Source organism: Sebastes fasciatus, chromosome 21 (assembly GCF_043250625.1).
Source record: "Sebastes fasciatus isolate fSebFas1 chromosome 21, fSebFas1.pri, whole genome shotgun sequence".
Lineage (NCBI taxonomy): Eukaryota > Metazoa > Chordata > Actinopteri > Perciformes > Sebastidae > Sebastes > Sebastes fasciatus.
The window spans coordinates 19,193,289-19,209,876 of NC_133815.1; the positions used below are offsets into that span (position 1 = coordinate 19,193,289).

Sequence of the window (16,588 nt, forward strand, 5' to 3'; positions counted from 1 at the left end):
TTTGAGCTTCTACAGTAGACACTGTTTATTTGAATGAAAATGAATGAATTCTCTATGATATGTTTAATTTTGATTATTTTTATATCCCAAAAGATTCACATTATCAGTACTTAAAACCTCAAAACAAAATACTGAAATCAGCAGTGCTCATGTGTGTGTCACTTCCCCCCTCACACCAACAGAGTGTGCTTTTATACAAATATGCTAACACACAATGAGAAACGATGTGATTAAATCACAGTGCAGACGCTCATCTCATACATTATTCTGCAATAATGTAAACTTGGACTTTTATCGCCTGAGGCTAATTCCAGTCCCTCTATATAGTCTGAGAGAGATTATAAACCAGAAGACTCGCTGTGTTCCTGGATCATCCGAGCACTAAATCATTCATGATCCTGCTGGATGGTGAAACTCTCTGCTGGCGTTGCTAGTTAGAGGAGCTCTGCTGATGAGAGGAGGAAGCATCTTCGCATGTTTATCCTACACATTTTAATGATGGTTTTAAAAATAGGATAATGAAAAACCAAAGGAGTCATGAGGAGGTGCAGAAGTCTGGTTTTCTCTCAGAACACTTGAATTACTATATGCTGAAAGGTTATTATGGGATTTTTTGCCCAATGATGCCAAAAATATTCTGCTTACTGAAGCTTTAAAGGTCCCATATTGTCAAAAGGGAGATTTTCATGTCTCTTATATTATAAAGCAGGTTTAAGTGATATATAAATACTGTGAAAGTATCAAAACACTCAATCCATGGAGAAATATACACAGCCCGTATTCTGAAACTGTGCATTTGAAACAAGCTGTTAGGATTTCTGTCCATTTGTGATGTCACAAATCTACAATATGTAGACCATTTCACAGTTTTAAACGTAAACATACTAAATGTGTCCCAGTTTATTTCCTGTTGCAGTGTATGTGAATGACATCAGCTAACAGGATGTAAACATGGACCCAAGCTGTTTCCTAGCAACGCAATTCCATTGAAATGCGCTAAAACGGAGCGTTTCAGAAAGAAGGTGAATACAGGTATATTCAGACAGACCATATGAGAAAAATAATGTGATTTATGAACATCAATGCATGTAAACATGTTGTAGTAGAAACACAAATACAAACATGAACCTGAAAATGAGCATGATATATCCCCTTTAAGCGAAAGTGACATTTAAACAGGAGATCCCCTGGAACTCCGTGAAAACCCCCTGGGTGTCCGAGGACCAGTGGTTGGGAACCCCTGACAGACAGTGAGGTGCTGAACCCGAAGGGGGGCAGGCCTGCCGCGGGGATCTGGACGCCGTCTATCACCGCTGACAGACGGGCGTCTGCTGGTTAAAGACTACAACTGAGTCAAGCTAAACGGAAACACACCGACTAGAACCGGATGCTACTGGAATCAGCCTTCAAAATAAAACTAACTAGTGCCCAAATAAGATGACATTGTATTTGACATCATTTGATCACATTATGGAGACAAAAACCCTGCACTGGTATAGCTTTAAAATGTATTATAGTCAAAGCTGTAGACACATTTTAAGTCACCGGGTGTGTTTAGACTCAGTCTGGGTATTTGACTGTAATTCTTGTAGTGATTTGTAATTTCAGCCAGTTTACCCAACATGCATGAATTGACAATCTGGAGAGATTTCAGTTTATAAACACCTGATATATATATATATATATATATGTAATATTTACTTGGGTGTGTTGGATTTTCATTTTGAGGCATTGTCATGCTTTCATTGAATTGAAAACTATAATCATTACTATCAATAGACCGCACCACCAAACACATTAAAACTGCAGAAGGTAGAATTGGAGCAAATATGATTAAAAAAAGTTATTTTTACAAAATGGTCACTGGTCAATGGTATATTCTGACAATAGTGCATGAGACAGGTTATCTGAAAAAAATCATGTGCCTCTGTGTCCTCCGGTGTCCTCCGGTGTCCTCCGGTGTCCTCTGGTGTCCTATGGGGCTCCTAGCGGCATCTGCAAAATTTCACAGACCGCAGGAAAACAAGCAGTAAGAGCTGATCTGAGGTCTGCTGTCCAGCTGCCGTCTATGAGAGCCAGCTGTCAATCACTTGCGAGCTCTGACCAAATGGTCAAACTAGGCACCGCTGATCAAATATGGATCAATATTATGTTACGTTAATGTCTATTTCTCGCCTCAAATGTTTTCAGAATCATCTTGTAGTGCATGGTTTAGCTGTAAAATGGAAAGTTTGTGACGCCGCCGCCATTGTGAAATCTGGTGAAGGAATGCCAAGTTCTGGTCACATGACCGGAGCACAGCCAATAGGAGCACTCTCTCTCTCAATGAAATGACCTGTGATTGGTCAAAGTCTCCCGTCACGGGCTAGATGTTTTAAAGCCTGAAAACAGAGCCATGAGGAGGTGCAGAAGTGTAGTTATCTCTCAGAACACTTGAATTACAATATGCTGAAAGGTTATTATGGAATTTTTGCCCAATGATGCCAAAAATCTACCTCCTACTGCAGGTTTAATACTGTAGCCTATTGGGGAAAATAATAACTAAAGTGTCATCCTAAAATAACATAATTGAAAAGAAATTAATTAAATTTAATACACGGCTATTTTATTAATTATTTCCAGATGCTTTGCTTTAATTCCAAGTCCACAGATATCAAAACATGCAAGCCAACTTTACTTTGAAGGTTGTAACCGGATATGCAGCGTGTTGCCCAGCGACGCTTGACCGCCTGCAGAGAGGCGGGGGATTGAACAGAGACTGACTGACTGGAGGTCTGGAGGTCTGCTGCTGCTGCGGAGGAATAAAGTCAGAGCCTCCGACAGTGAAATAGGTGGGAAAAGTTGCTGCTAACTAGCTGTACGGTGGACGCAGAACACGGAGACTCAACACTGGAGCTCTTAAAGGTCAGTAGGATTGAGTTATGTGTGTGTGGGGGTCTGTTGTTCCCCTCGGTCGGCCGGTCAGCGAGCTGCTTCTGTCGGACCACTTTGTTGCTATGCACGCTGCGGCGGAGCTGAGAGGCTCCAGGCAACCTGCGGTGCTTTCTGTCCGAGAATGAAGCCTCTGGAAACGGTCACATAAACGACTCCCACCGGTAATATATAACCCATATATGAACATTTTTTTTTTTTTTTTTCTTCTTTTAGCTCGGGTTTGTTTTATCTGATACCTTCCACGTGATAGCATCAGTCTGTGTGACACTCAACCCTGGTGAAGCTGGTTTTCTCAGCGGTGTGTTTGGCTTGTTTGTATCCGCTCAGGGGGCGCGTTCTCCGGCAAGGCACGTCGCTGCCCTGCCCCTCGCTTCTGGAAGTCCTTGGTGATGTCGAGTCCGCGTCCTTTGTTATGATTGCACATGGATTAAACTCCCTTTGTGTTGTATTTCTGCGGTCTGTGTGGGGGGCTTGAAGGGGACCCTGCCACCCCCCACCTATGCACCCCCAATCCCTCACCACCACCACCACCACCCTGCACGGTTTATACACCCAAGCATGCTTGTTTTCAGGGCTTTTTTCAGTGCATACTTGCAAAAAGAGCTGTTTTCATGCAATGCATGTCCATATGCAGCAGATAACCCGCATAGATGGAGTGAACATGCTGCAGCAGCACATGTTGTTGGAGTGATGCTGCTCGGCCACATCTGTTTTGAATGAAGCACATGCAGGGGACAAAGAGCAGTCCGAGTCTTTCAGGGTGTTTTGCTGCTTCAGTGGCTGCTGGTCTGCAGATGTATGCAGCAGACAAAAGCACAGGTCGTGATCTCCGTGTTGATGCATGCATACCTTCGTTTTCTGCCAGCCACACTCCTGACTGAGTGCTAAGTTGCAGTCCTTTTTTACCATGATGTCATTTTTGTGTTATTAACTAAATGACACTTGTTCCTGTCATACAGGTGCATTTCAGTACAGTGGCGTGTAAGTGAAGTGGCTCAAATGTTGTTTTATTAAAGCTGCAGTAGGCAGAATGTTTTTGGCATCAACAAATCCATAATGACCTTTCAGCATATTGTAATGCAAGTAGTCTGAGAGAAAACTAGACTTCTGCACCTCCTCATGGCTCTGTTTTCAGGCTTTAGAAAATCTAGCTTGTGACAGGAGACTTTGTCCAATCACAGGTCATTTCAGAGAGAGAGAGAGAGCATTGCTATTGGCTGTTCATTCAACAGAGGCAGCTGTCAGTCACTCGCAAACTCCGATCAAAAGGTCAAACTAGGCAGCACTGATCAAATATGAGTCAATATTCTGTTACTGTAATGCCTATTTCTTGTGTAAAATGTTTTCAGAAACATCTTGTAGTGTACTGTTTAGCTGTAAAATGATAGTATTTGTTCCGACTGGTGGGTGGTGCTTGACATTTCCTCAACAGATCTCAACACGGTCGCCGGGTCACAAACTCTCATTTTACAGCTAATCAGTACACTACAAGATGTTTCTGAAAACATTTGAGGAGAGATATAGGCAATACAGTAACAGAATATTGATTCATATTTGATCAGCGCTGCCTAGTTTGACCGTTTGATCGGAGTTTGTGAGTGATTGACAGCTGCTCAGAGACGACAAGGCTCCAGAACGGCTCTGATTGGTTGTTTTCCTCCGGTCTGTGAAATGTTGCAGATGCCATTAGGAGCTCCGGAGGACACAGGCACATCATTTTTTTCAGATTACCTGTCTCATGCACTACTGTCAGGATATAGTGACCGTTTTATAAAAATAACTTTTTTTAATCATATTTGCTGCTTTATTTATACCACAGAAGTCACCAGTACATTTTTTCCCAGGGAACCACTTCTGTCATCAGAAATTGTTGGTATTCGTTGCGTTTTTTTTGTAAAATTACACATCTGTCTACAGATAAAATAGCATCACATCTGGAAACAACATCAGCACCAAAATCTACATAATCAATGTCATGAAAGATCAGAGGAAGTAATGAAGTTTTAAAAAGCTGTTAAATTAAGTAAAGGGACAGTGTGTAGGATTTGGCGACAAATATTGGTGTGGTTGCAGATTGCAACCAACTGAGTACCCCGCCGCTCACTCCCCCCTCTCCAAGACTGCAGAGTGCAAAACTGTGGTGACGCCTTTGGCCTTGCTCAGAGGCCACCCTTACCATAATAACACGACTTTAGGAGCAACGTCAGTCAGACGGCGGCTGGCGGTACCACGGTTTAGCACTCTGTGGCTCACGTTAGCGCAATTTCACAAGCGTGTCAGAAAACTACGGTAGCCTTCAGGTAACGTAAGAACGCGAAAGGCTCTCTCTAGAGCCAGTGTTTGGTTTGTCCGTTCTGGGCTACTGAAGAAACATGGCGGAGCAACATGGCGGACTCCGTGAAGAGGACCCGCCATCCCTGTGTAGATATGAAGGGCTCATTCTAAGCTAATGAAAACACAACGGTTCTTAGTTTCAGGTGATTATACACTGAATATTATATTCAATTTCTGCTAATAGATCCCCTGAAATGTCACACGCTGTTCCTTTAAGCCTTTAATAGTTATGTTAGAGGGATAATCTCTGGCTACAACATCATGAAGTTCATCCTGATCAAACATATCTATCATAAGGCATGCTGTTATTGTCACACTGGGCCTCACTTTGAAAACTACTGATTGATTCCTAAATGGTAAAAAAAGGGACAATGTGGCTTTGTTCAATATATAGACAGATGGACAATAGTTCAGTCGCTGCTGTGCCAACCTGTTTCTAAACATGAGCAGCATCCTTTGAACCTCCGCAGAGCAACAAGTTGGGCAGTGCACTCCTCTGAGACTTCACTTTACTCTGACACCATGCGGTGATTCCATTGCTGCATGTTTACTCCCTCGTGTCCTCTGGCAGAACTCTGAGACACCACAGCAGTTGAGAAAGAGAGGGGGGGGGGAGCGGAGTTGTAAATTTCTTGCCGTTTTGTGCCTGAGGAGCCCGTTTTAATTTATGGGTAACAGTAAGTTTTAGTGTAGTGACTCAGTTGTGGGCCTCTGCAGAGGTGAGTGATGTCATGCTTGATCTCCAGCCAGCTTCTCTGTTCTGTCTGCTTTTTAAGGTTTCTAATGGTTTTTGATGTGCCTCCAGAAAGACAATGAAAGTTACTCCACATCTGATCACTTCATTTTCATGTGCTTGCTTTTTCTGGCTTGCCAGTTTAGCAACCAGCTCTTTGACATTGTGTGGGAAGTGGTTTTGGTTGTACTGGTGTATATTTGGGAGACTTAAAGGGGATGTAAGAATCAGAATTTGCTTGTTAACAGTGACGCCCGTTACTCTCAACGACAGTCAGCGTCCTGGTGCTCACACTACCGACACACACAAGACTGAATGAGATTGACAGGCATCATATTGATTAACGTTAGTAACATAAGCCAGCTAAAAGCACAGTATCACTATATAACGATGATATTAGCTGACCAAACGAAGGTCCCTCCATGAATCGATGTTGATCCTAGCGTTAACTTTTCCTGCTTCAGCCTCCCGACCGTGGTCAGAAGGCACAGGGGAGACGGCGTAGTTTTTGGTCTCCTGGGCCGGAGACGATAACGTTTCTTGCTCCGGAGTTAACCCCCGTCACTCCACTCAGCAGCAAGGAAACAAGACACGGGAAAACTCTGTTGGTCTGGAGGAGCTGCAGCATTTATTTCTGCACAAACGGCAACTTCCACTGAACATTCACTTGATATTATCAAAGCTAAACTAACTCTCTTCTGCTCCGCTGCTCGCTCGTTTTCTCCACTCTCTCTCTCTCTCTCTTGCTTCACCACTCACTTCCCACGTGCACACACACTCCAACAACACTAGTTTTCCCCAACGTCGGTCACATTCCTGTTTTGCATGACGGCTTTACTAGATTTGTTTTTTTGTGCTTCTTTGTAGTTTGTGTTGGAGTCTGAGTTGTGGTTTAGCCTGGTCGTTTTTTTGGCGTTAGCGGACTCCATTTCTAACCGAACGTTATGCTTGCACACTGTTAGCTCTGTAGTGGAGCTGAAAATAAAGGCACTCGCGAGCGCGCATGACGTCACATCCGTTGGATTTTCCTGGAAAAACGGGCCTGGGTTCTTCACATTAAAAGCTACAGGCAGATAGATGAAACCCAGATAGTTGCGGAGGGATTTTTTAGGTTAGGTTACAACCTGTTCACACATTGGCAATAAAACATAATCAAAACATGTTTATACCAGGGCTGTCAATCGATTCAAAGATTAAATTGCGATTCATGTCCATAGTTAATCGCAAATGAATCACGTTTTTGTCTGTTCAAAATGTACCTTAAAGGGAGATTTGTCAAGTATTTAATACTCTTATCAACTTGGGAGTGGACAAATATGCTGCTTTATGCAAATGTATGTATATATTTATTATTGGAAATCAATTAATAACACAAAACAATGATAGATATTGTCCAGAAACCCTCACAGGTACTGCATTTAGCATGAAAAAAATATGCTCAAATCATAACATGGCAAACTGCAGCCCAACAGGCAACAACAGCTCTCAGTGTGTCAGTGTGCTGACTTGACTATGACTTGCCCCAAACTGCATGTGATTATCATAAAGTGGGCATGTCTGTAAAGGGGAGACTTGTGGGTACCCATAGAACCCATTTTCATTCACATATCTTGAGGTCAGAGGTCAAGGGACCCCTTTGAAAATGGCCATGCCAGTTTTTCCTCGCCAAAATGTAGCGTAGGTTTGTAGCGTAATTTAGCCACTTTTGCCACGAGTTAGTATGACATGGTTGGTACCTCAGGTTTCCTAGTTCCTAGTGTTGCCAGTATCTTCACTCTAGCTTTAAAACTGAGTCTGTTACAACCTAAAAATCACTTTGACAGCCCTAGTTTATACGTGTGAAAACGTACATACGGTCCCTTTTAATCTTTTGGATAAGTGCTTCCAACTTCAGATGCTAATGGTATGAAGAGGACAGTTGCTGGTAATCCAATAGATAAAGTTATCTTTGGACAAACTATCAGCGTGACATTCTCTCACTCTCCGCCGCCGTCATGTTACAGGTTTTTATCCTTTATCTGAGAATGCAGCAGCTCTGTGAAGATAGCGTGAGGCGGAGGTCAGGACGGTAGCTGCTGTCATGCATCATCAGTGATAGTACGGTAATCATGTGCGTGACTCCAAGCTCTGACAGACTCCTGACTCCGTCTCTGGCACCTCTGGTGATGGTGTGAACTATAGGTTGTGTGTGTGTGTGTGTGTGTGTGGCGTTAGAGGCGGGGTTACATGAGGATGTGTGATTCTGATACACACACTTTAAAACAGAGACAGTGACTGTTCTTTGAGAGACACTCATTCATAAAGGCTTGGACGTGTGTGTGTGTGTGTGTGTGTGTTGACATCATGGCTGAAGCTTGTATTGGGACAGGCCTGGACCGGGCTGCTGCTGCTGCTGGCATGATGCAACACTGTGTGTGTGCGTGTGTATGCTTCATGGTGTTGAAACAGATAAAACAGAATCTGTTTAAGCCCGTTATGAACATGCAGCTCATCTCTCATGGGCTCCCACTCCGGCCCAGACGGCTCTCACCACCGTAAATCTATTCTGGGTGAGTCTGAGCTTCAGAGAGTGTGTACATATTCCTTTACATAAGGATGGGCCCCCTTATAGATTCAGCAGCGTGTTCTCACGCCTCCCTAAAAGCACCTGCTTTTACCGCCTGCACTTCCAGGATGTCAGTCCACGGCGGCTGCTATTTCAGGGAGGAAGAGGGAGAATTCGATATGAGGGGGAGTCGAGGCGCGCTCGGTGGCAGCTCCTCTGCTATGGGAGCGCCCCGGTATTTATTTAGGTTAACCGACGAAGGGAGACTCTCTGACAGACGGATCGATGACATCCCAAAACAAAACCCTGCAGGACTAGCGAGGGCCCAGCTGTCCTCTGACTCACACATTGCGTATAATATATATATCGGGAAGATCACCCTGAGCTTATTAAAGGTTTCTGACTGTGTCTTGTAGCTGCATTAATGAGTGATGATGCCAAACTCTATGAAAGATTTTATTTTTGGATGCCGTCTCTGAGGGAATGTAAGCTCCAGGGAGTCTTTGTAGTCGCATGCAGGATCTCGGGGTCATGTTGTCATCAGGTTTAGATCCGCAAAGGGAGATCAGGTTACCGGGCTGGATATCCTTAGCTGTGGTATCGGTTACCGGAACAATCAGTGTTGAGTCTGTTGTGGGTTTTGATGATCAGAGGGAGGAGTGTGGTGTTCTTTACTCGACTCACCAATGGAATATTTCGGTCTGGTAGTAAATCGTCATGTCATAATGTGAGTGTGTTACAGTAGTAGCACTTTGCGGTTGTGGTAATCAGGTGAGTAATGCGGCGGGTTGTGACAGGCTGGGAGATTTGTTGTATGGTCATGTGTCTGAGCTTGCTAAAGGTTTTTTTAAAAATATAGCTTGTGACAGTTAGCTGAAATAACCCCCCCCCCCCTCCGTCCCCTGTCTGTCTTATCTCCTGCAGTCCAGCAGTTCCCCCGGTCAGACATGAGGAGCCCTCCAGGCCTGGGTCGCTGAGCAGCTGAGGTCACAGTTCAAGTGCTTGTTTCGTCAGCCATGGCGGACAGGGAGGGGCCGCCCATCGCCCCGGGCCAGATCTACATCGAGGTGGAGTTCGACTACGAGTACAAGGCCAAAGAGAAGATGGTGGCCATCCGCCAGGGAGAGTGCTACATGCTGGTGAAGAAGACCAACGAGGATTGGTGGCAGGTGAAGAAGGAGGAGGGCATGAAGGCCTTTTACGTGCCGGCGCAGTACGTCAGGGAGGTGCGCCGGGCGCTCATGCCCCCGCAGAAGCCCACGTTGAGGGCCAAGCCGACCGTTTTGGATATCTGCCGCGCGTCCAACGAAAACCTCAACAGACCCCAGCCGGAAATGTCCAGCTTCGGGCGCCCGTCGCCTTCCTCGACGCCGTCGCCATCCTCCGATCGCGTCACGCCGCCGGCTCTGTCCAAGGACGCTAACCAGAACGTGGGGAGCCCCCATCACTGCAAGATGGTAGCCGAACTGGTGCTGCTGCACAACAACAACAACCATCACCACGCCAACAGTTCCACGTTGCCAAGGACACGGGCGGACTCGCCTCCGCTCAAAGTGGGGAACAACCACAACAAAAGTCCGGACAGCGACAAGGCGTCCCCGCCGAGCGAGCTGCCGGGAGATCGGCTGAACAAGCTCCACAACGACTCGGAGTCGGGGGACGAGCTGAGCAGCAGCTCAACGGAACACATGCAGGTAAGGTGCTACTTTATGCTTTTTTAGAGATGGCATCCTTCAAAGATCTGCTTCATTTGATGCATTTGGGACTTTTGTTTTTGTGTATTCTTTGATATTTTAAGAGAATAATCTAAAGTCAGTCACTGTGTCGCAGTCTGTAGGGACACCGAACACAATGTACGGTAGCTCATTTAGTTCTGTCCCCAGACAGGAAGTTTGAACTACTGAAATCTCTTGAGCACCATTGGTTTTGTCCCTCTTTGTACCCTCTGTTCTTCCGCTCTCCCTGGTTTATTTCCCACCATGTGATCGTTTTATTTTTTATCTCTGGCCGGCTGCAGATAACTGCCTTCGTCGCCATCAGATTCTGTCATTTTGGGTGTGCAGAGATTGCACGCTCTTCGCTCGCCACCTCTTGCCGAGCTGCATTCATTCATCAGCCCCTACGCCGCTCTACCTCCTACAATTTTGTGCCTCATTTGCCAGATTTGACCTAAGCGGCAACAGTTGCAGGTCCTTATTAAAATGCTTCTGTTGCCCTTGAAGCATAATTTGTCTGGATTGTACAGATGTGCATTTGTTTTGGGGGGGGGTGGGGGTGGCTGTTGCATTTGGGTCATTAAAGACTAAACGGTCTGTTCACAGCTCCACTGTTAATGGAGGATTCTATAATTGTTTCTTCAGGTACATTTAATACAAGGAAATGCCAAACACAACTGCTTGGATGTGTAGTTTTGCTTATGCTTTTTAACCCCTTACCATTCCGCCCTTTTTTTTTTGAGAGGGGTAGGGGTGGGGGACAAGGGATGTTCAGGGGGAGATTAAAAAATCAACTGTAGATATCACATAGAAGTGGTGTACATCATCTGAAAGCTGGGAACCTGAAGATTAATTTGAGATGCAGCTCACGTACTGTGTGTTAAGTTGTTCCAGTCATTAATCAGAAATAAAAATTAATTAATAAATGAATGAATCAATTAAAATAAATTGTGTTATGATGAAGTATATGATGGCCATCCCCATGCCCATTCCCCTTGAGGAACACCATGGAAAAAGCCATGCTGCTTTGGTATCAAACACTTTTGACATTTGCAGATTTCTGCAAAAATTGCATTTTTTTGGTGATTGGATGGCAAGAACTTCTGTTGGGTAAACTGCTCAGAAACCCCCTTATTGTCAATCCACCTAGGAAAGCCATCCATCCTCTGAATGCTCTAGGTCTGTAGTTTGTGGGTGTAGAGTTTCATGAGGCTGTGATTATCCTAGAGGTCACCACAGGTCATTTTATACAGTGAGGTCAAGTTTAAAAAAATGGTCTCTCACTACAATGAAATGGCCACTATGGGGACTAACAGCAACACACATGAATACAGTTGGGCTCATTGGATCCACAAGAGTCTCAGCTTTACATTGATACCCAATTTATGTAATTCAAGACTATTTAGGGACCCCAGTATATAGAAAAACTGCAAGTATTTTGCTCCGAACTGCATGTGATTATCATAAAGTGGGCATGTCTGTAAAGGGGAGACTCGTGGGTACCCATAGAACCTATTTTCATTCATATCTTGAGGTCAGAGGTCAAGGGACCCCTTTGAACATCGCCATGCCAGTTTTTCCTTGCCAAAATGTAGTGTAACTTCATAGTGTTATTTAGCAACGGTTGGTACCACTGGCTTTCTTGTTTCATATGATACCAGTATCTTCATTCTAGCTTGAAAACTCAGCCCGCACACGGATGTCGCAGTGTTTAGGGGTTAAACTTGTTGATGTCCTTGTACTACAGGAATGTGTGCAAAGGTATTATTACACCAAAAACTAATGCTCTGAGGAAGATAATCTCTGCAAGGGGTCTGGTATCTGTATAAAGTGACTAAGCTCTATGCAGGGATCCAAACTTCCTGACACCCCTCGACGAAAACCCCAAATAAATTCTCTCCCTCCCCCCCTGTCCCTGTAGTCCCTAGATTGATAACTCAGGCCTCCTCCCACCTCCATGATATCTGTCTCATCACCGAGCCAGGAGAATGGAAGGATTGGGTGGACGGCTTCAGGAGCTGAGGCTTATCCTCCCTCGTCTGCAGCGGAGGTAGATCAAAGTAGAAGAAGGAGGAGATTTAGCAGACGGTGGGAGCCCAAGCGGCGCTGCTCTCCGTGAGCCATTTTTGGGGTGGCTGTATCCAGGCAGGGTCAGCTTGTTTTGAAGGCTCCAAGTGCTGCTTGTGCTCTTTGTTCCACAGGCTGCAGCAGCCTCCTCCTCCACCACCACGGAGCGAACAAAGAGAGACAGGCTTGAATAGAAAGTAGGTCATATCAGCGGAGGATCAGTCTGTAGCCCCCCCAGTCGCCCCGCCGTGGGGACCGCTGCGCGAGTGCGAATGCCATGTGTGATGCGCCCATGTGATGGGGAAGGAAAGTGAGAATGAAAGAACACAGTTTACAACTTCAGAGCCTCACACACAGGAACGGTTAAATGGTTTGTGGGTCGGAACTGACGTGCCTCAAAAGCCCCCCTATCAAGGCGAGAAAAGGCTTGTTGTCTGTGTTGCTGCTCGCCTTCAACCAACCTTTTTGAATTAATTTCACGCTTGTCAAATCACACGGGGCAAAATAAACACACATTTCACTCTGGGCCATTTCCATTTGCATGGGCAGCTCTTTGTCAGGCTACAGTGGAGCTGGAGGGACGGATAAGGAGCAGACAACAGACAGGATTCAGCCCAAACTCCCTGTGAAGCTCAGCGCCGTCTGTGGTCGCCGGGGCAGGTGGAACCCACTCCCTTTGCTCTCTGTGATGTTGTGTTAGTTTGTCCTGTTTGGCCTGTTGCCAGGCGAGTGATTGACCCTGCAAAAACCCCAATTCTTTTAACTCTTAACCCTACTTCCACTGCTTCCTGTCGTCGCTCGGGTGCAGACAAGCCGGGCCTGTGAAACTGAGAGACTGAGAGCGTTACTAGGTTTCTTGCTTCCAGTTGTAACTGTAAGACTCAAACACTGAGAGGTGAGCAGCTGCTCTGCAGGTGCACTGGACTGCAAAACAATTAGGCCAGTGAACAATAATTATAGGGCTCATAATAGCATGGTGTATTGATGAAAATGCATCAGTAACAGTTTTCGAAGTGAGAACTATCTATTAATAACAAAAGGCAGGATGATGTCAGAATGTTGAAAGCTCCCTACAGAAAACTAATTGTGACAATAAACTGAACATGATGCATAAAATCTTGGCACCATAACTAGATAAAATAAAGATGATGTTTCATGTTGCTCTAGTGCTTCCTTGCCATTTCCCTATTTCAATTCTAAATCGGGAAACAATCGATAATTGGCTTCTGATCTCCTTCGTGCATAAGAAGGAATGTGCAGCTGTACTCAAGAAATGTAATCTCACTCATGGTTTGAACTATAAACCAGCACAAAAATCCCAAATACCACTATAAGCCACCATGTTCTGAACACACACATTACATTACAAACACTAACAAAAGTAACATTTGCATTTTGGAGCTAGGGATGTGACGGTGAAATTTCCAACTGGCTAATAAACTTGTGACCAACACCATTGTTACCGATTATACCGGACATTTTACAAGAAAAGATGACGCTCAATATATGTAGCACGCTTACTTTGATCTTTACCGCATGTTTCCACCCGGCGACGCTGTGCTGCCACTCACACCGGCTGTGACCGCTCCGTCCTCCTCGCGGCGATTACCTCATTAACGTTATAGTTCTCTTATAGCATTGGGTTTAAATCTGAAATATTGCCAAATAGGCGCGTTTGCTTTTCGCTTTGACACCAAATCCTCCGCCATCTCTCGTGTGTGTGAAATATGACTCCTGCTGCTCTGAGCTGAGACTCTGTGTGGAGCAGATGCATTCACTTCCAGTTTGTAGCGTCCGTCGTCTGACTATCTGTTGATAACACACCAGTGATACGCCAAAATTAATTAAATGGGTTTTATTTCTGTAAAAAACAAAAAAGCAAAACAACGGTTGGGGCGGTGGGTATGTAATGTAATAATGTAATGTAACAACTCAGTCCAGCACTTGGGACTAGGCAGGCATGATGGGAAATGTGGGCCGTCTCTTTCGCTACGTTACTCAGGGAACTTCCTGCATGTCTTGTTATGTTATTTTTCCTTACTCCAAGCTCTTCTACTCTTACTTGGTTTAACGTTAAGTCACTGCATCTCCCGACAGAACAACACCACGGTTGAATTTCAGTCTACATGCACGCTTTTTTTCTGCTCAACATTGTTGAATCAGAGCAGTTGATAGTAGCACCGAGCTAGTGGGACTGCAGAGTGCCGTCTCTCAGCGGCTCTGACGTGACAGTAAATGACAACAAAACCGTATTTCTTTTATAGATTTCAGCACACTAGAAATGCGCTGCACAAGGATTTATGTACTGAGGTGGGTCACACAGATACTGGTATTGAAAAGATGCAGCTTTTTATATTGTAGACTGTTTTTAAAACACTTTCTAATTAAAAAAGGAGTTCAGTTCTCGTTTTAAAGAAGAATTTGAAAGTGTAAATGACAGTTGTCAGGGCATAAAGCCGGATGATCTGTTGATCTTTATGGATCAAGACTCCATAGTCTAACAATGGCATGTTCAAATCGAATCGAATCGTGGCCTTAAAGTCAAATCGAATCGTGACACCCCTATTGTTAATCATCCACCAAAACGGTTCACCTTCAGCATCCCCTCCACAAACATCTATAGGGCCTTCCCTCCCGTACACATCCACTCTGTGAAAGAGAGTCGGAGCTGCTGGATGAACGGGCGGACGGCTAGATGGATGTATCTGTTAGAAGGATTTGTCGCCGACATGCCTCCGCTCCGAGTGCCAGCTGGCCACCTCCTAATTGATTAGATTTGATCTCGGGGTGACGATTAACGCCTCTGTGTCTCTCCATGCTTTCCGTATGTAATTTGCTTATCTCTGGGGCTCAGCAGAGCGAGACGGTCCACTCCAGCCCCCCCACCCTCCCACCCTCCCGCCTCCTCAGCATCTTGACGGGCTGCTTGGGTTTGTGGTCACACAGCCGTCCTCCTGAATCCTACTTAGTTACCAAGCCCTCCCCCTCCCCTCTAAAAGTACAGCTCCTATGCTCTTAAGGGATTGGCAAAATAAACCTCTTTTCTCCACTTCTCAAGAACCTCACAATGGTGTTTATTTTCTTTAAAGAATGTGGCAAACCATGTGATTTAAAAGCCTGTTTTTCACTTAAATTTCTCTACCTCTGCTCTGTTTTTAAGACACTGCCCTGTTTTAAAATTCAACGGTAAAACATGACCACACAGCCTCAATCGCCACGAAGAAAGTTATTCTGGAGTCTGGTTTATTTTGGAACACTTTTTACTCACATCTCTTCTTAAGAACGGGGGAGACTCGTCCTACTGATGGGAAACGTCTCCTTTTTCTCTCCAGAGCGCAGCGACTTAATGAGCGGATGGCGGCTGCTCTGTGGGATTGTGTGAGAGGCCAGATTGTTGTTTTCTGTCTCTGAGATGTGTCACCGAGGGGAAGATGTGGCGGCCCTGGATGTGTTTGTGTCTGTGGCTTTGCACCGTGGAGCCAGCGGGCTGCCCTGTGCTCACTCACTGTCTGATTAGAAGGACCTTGAGAGCCCCCCCCACACACACACACACTGCCACCCCTGCCTTTGTACCGTTTCACACAATCACACTCCAGACAAGCCTGTTAAGTAACTCCTCGTAGTGTGTAACGTGCATCGCTCCATGTTAATAATAAAACCAGTAATTCCCTGAGATTACAAGCTGGATCAGTCACTCCCCTAAAATAAGCCGCCTTCCTGTACGACATGTCTCGTTTCACAGAAATGTCCTCGAAGGTCCGCCTTAAAACTGCAGGAGGCCGAATGTTGTTTGGCATCATTGGGCAAAAATTCCACAATAACCTTTCAGTATATTGTAATTCAAGTGTTCTGAGAGAAACTTCTGCACCTCCTCATGGCTCTGTTTTCAGGCTTTAGAAAATCTAGCTCGTGATGGGAGACTTTGGCCAATCACAGGTCATTTCAGAGAGAGAGAGAGAGAGCGTTCCTATTGGCTGTTCATTCAGCGGAGGCAGCTGTCAATCACTCGCAAACTCCGAACAAACAGTACAACTAGGCAGCGCTGATCAAATATGAATTAATATTCTGTTACTGTAATGCCTATTTCTCTCCTCACATGTTTTCAGAAACATCTTGTAGTGTACTGTTTAGCTGTAAAATGAGGACGTTTGCTTTGGCTGGTGGGCGGTGCTTGGTAGTTCCTCAACTGATCTCAAAACATGGCTGCCGTGTCACAAACTTTCTCATTTTACAGCTAAACAGTACACGACAAGATACATA

The 16,588-nt window shown here is 45.1% G+C and overlaps 1 protein-coding gene across 8 annotated transcripts in view; it reads left to right on the forward strand.

Moving 5' to 3' along the window:
* The first annotated feature begins 2,722 nt into the window (after positions 1-2,722).
* arhgap12b (Rho GTPase activating protein 12b) overlaps positions 2,723-16,588 on the forward strand; it is a 73,610-nt gene continuing 59,744 nt past the window's right edge. For 3 of the 8 annotated variants that reach the window (XM_074621546.1, XM_074621547.1, XM_074621550.1), the window contains exons 1-2: positions 2,726-2,904; positions 9,471-10,240. In XM_074621546.1, coding sequence (XP_074477647.1) covers positions 9,563-10,240 — 678 coding nt within the window. In that variant the 5' untranslated portion in view covers positions 2,726-2,904; positions 9,471-9,562. Of the gene's footprint in view, positions 2,905-2,970; positions 3,096-9,470; positions 10,241-16,588 lie in introns of those variants that run through there. The other 5 variants (XM_074621542.1, XM_074621544.1, XM_074621545.1 and 2 more) reach the window with 4 other exon arrangements.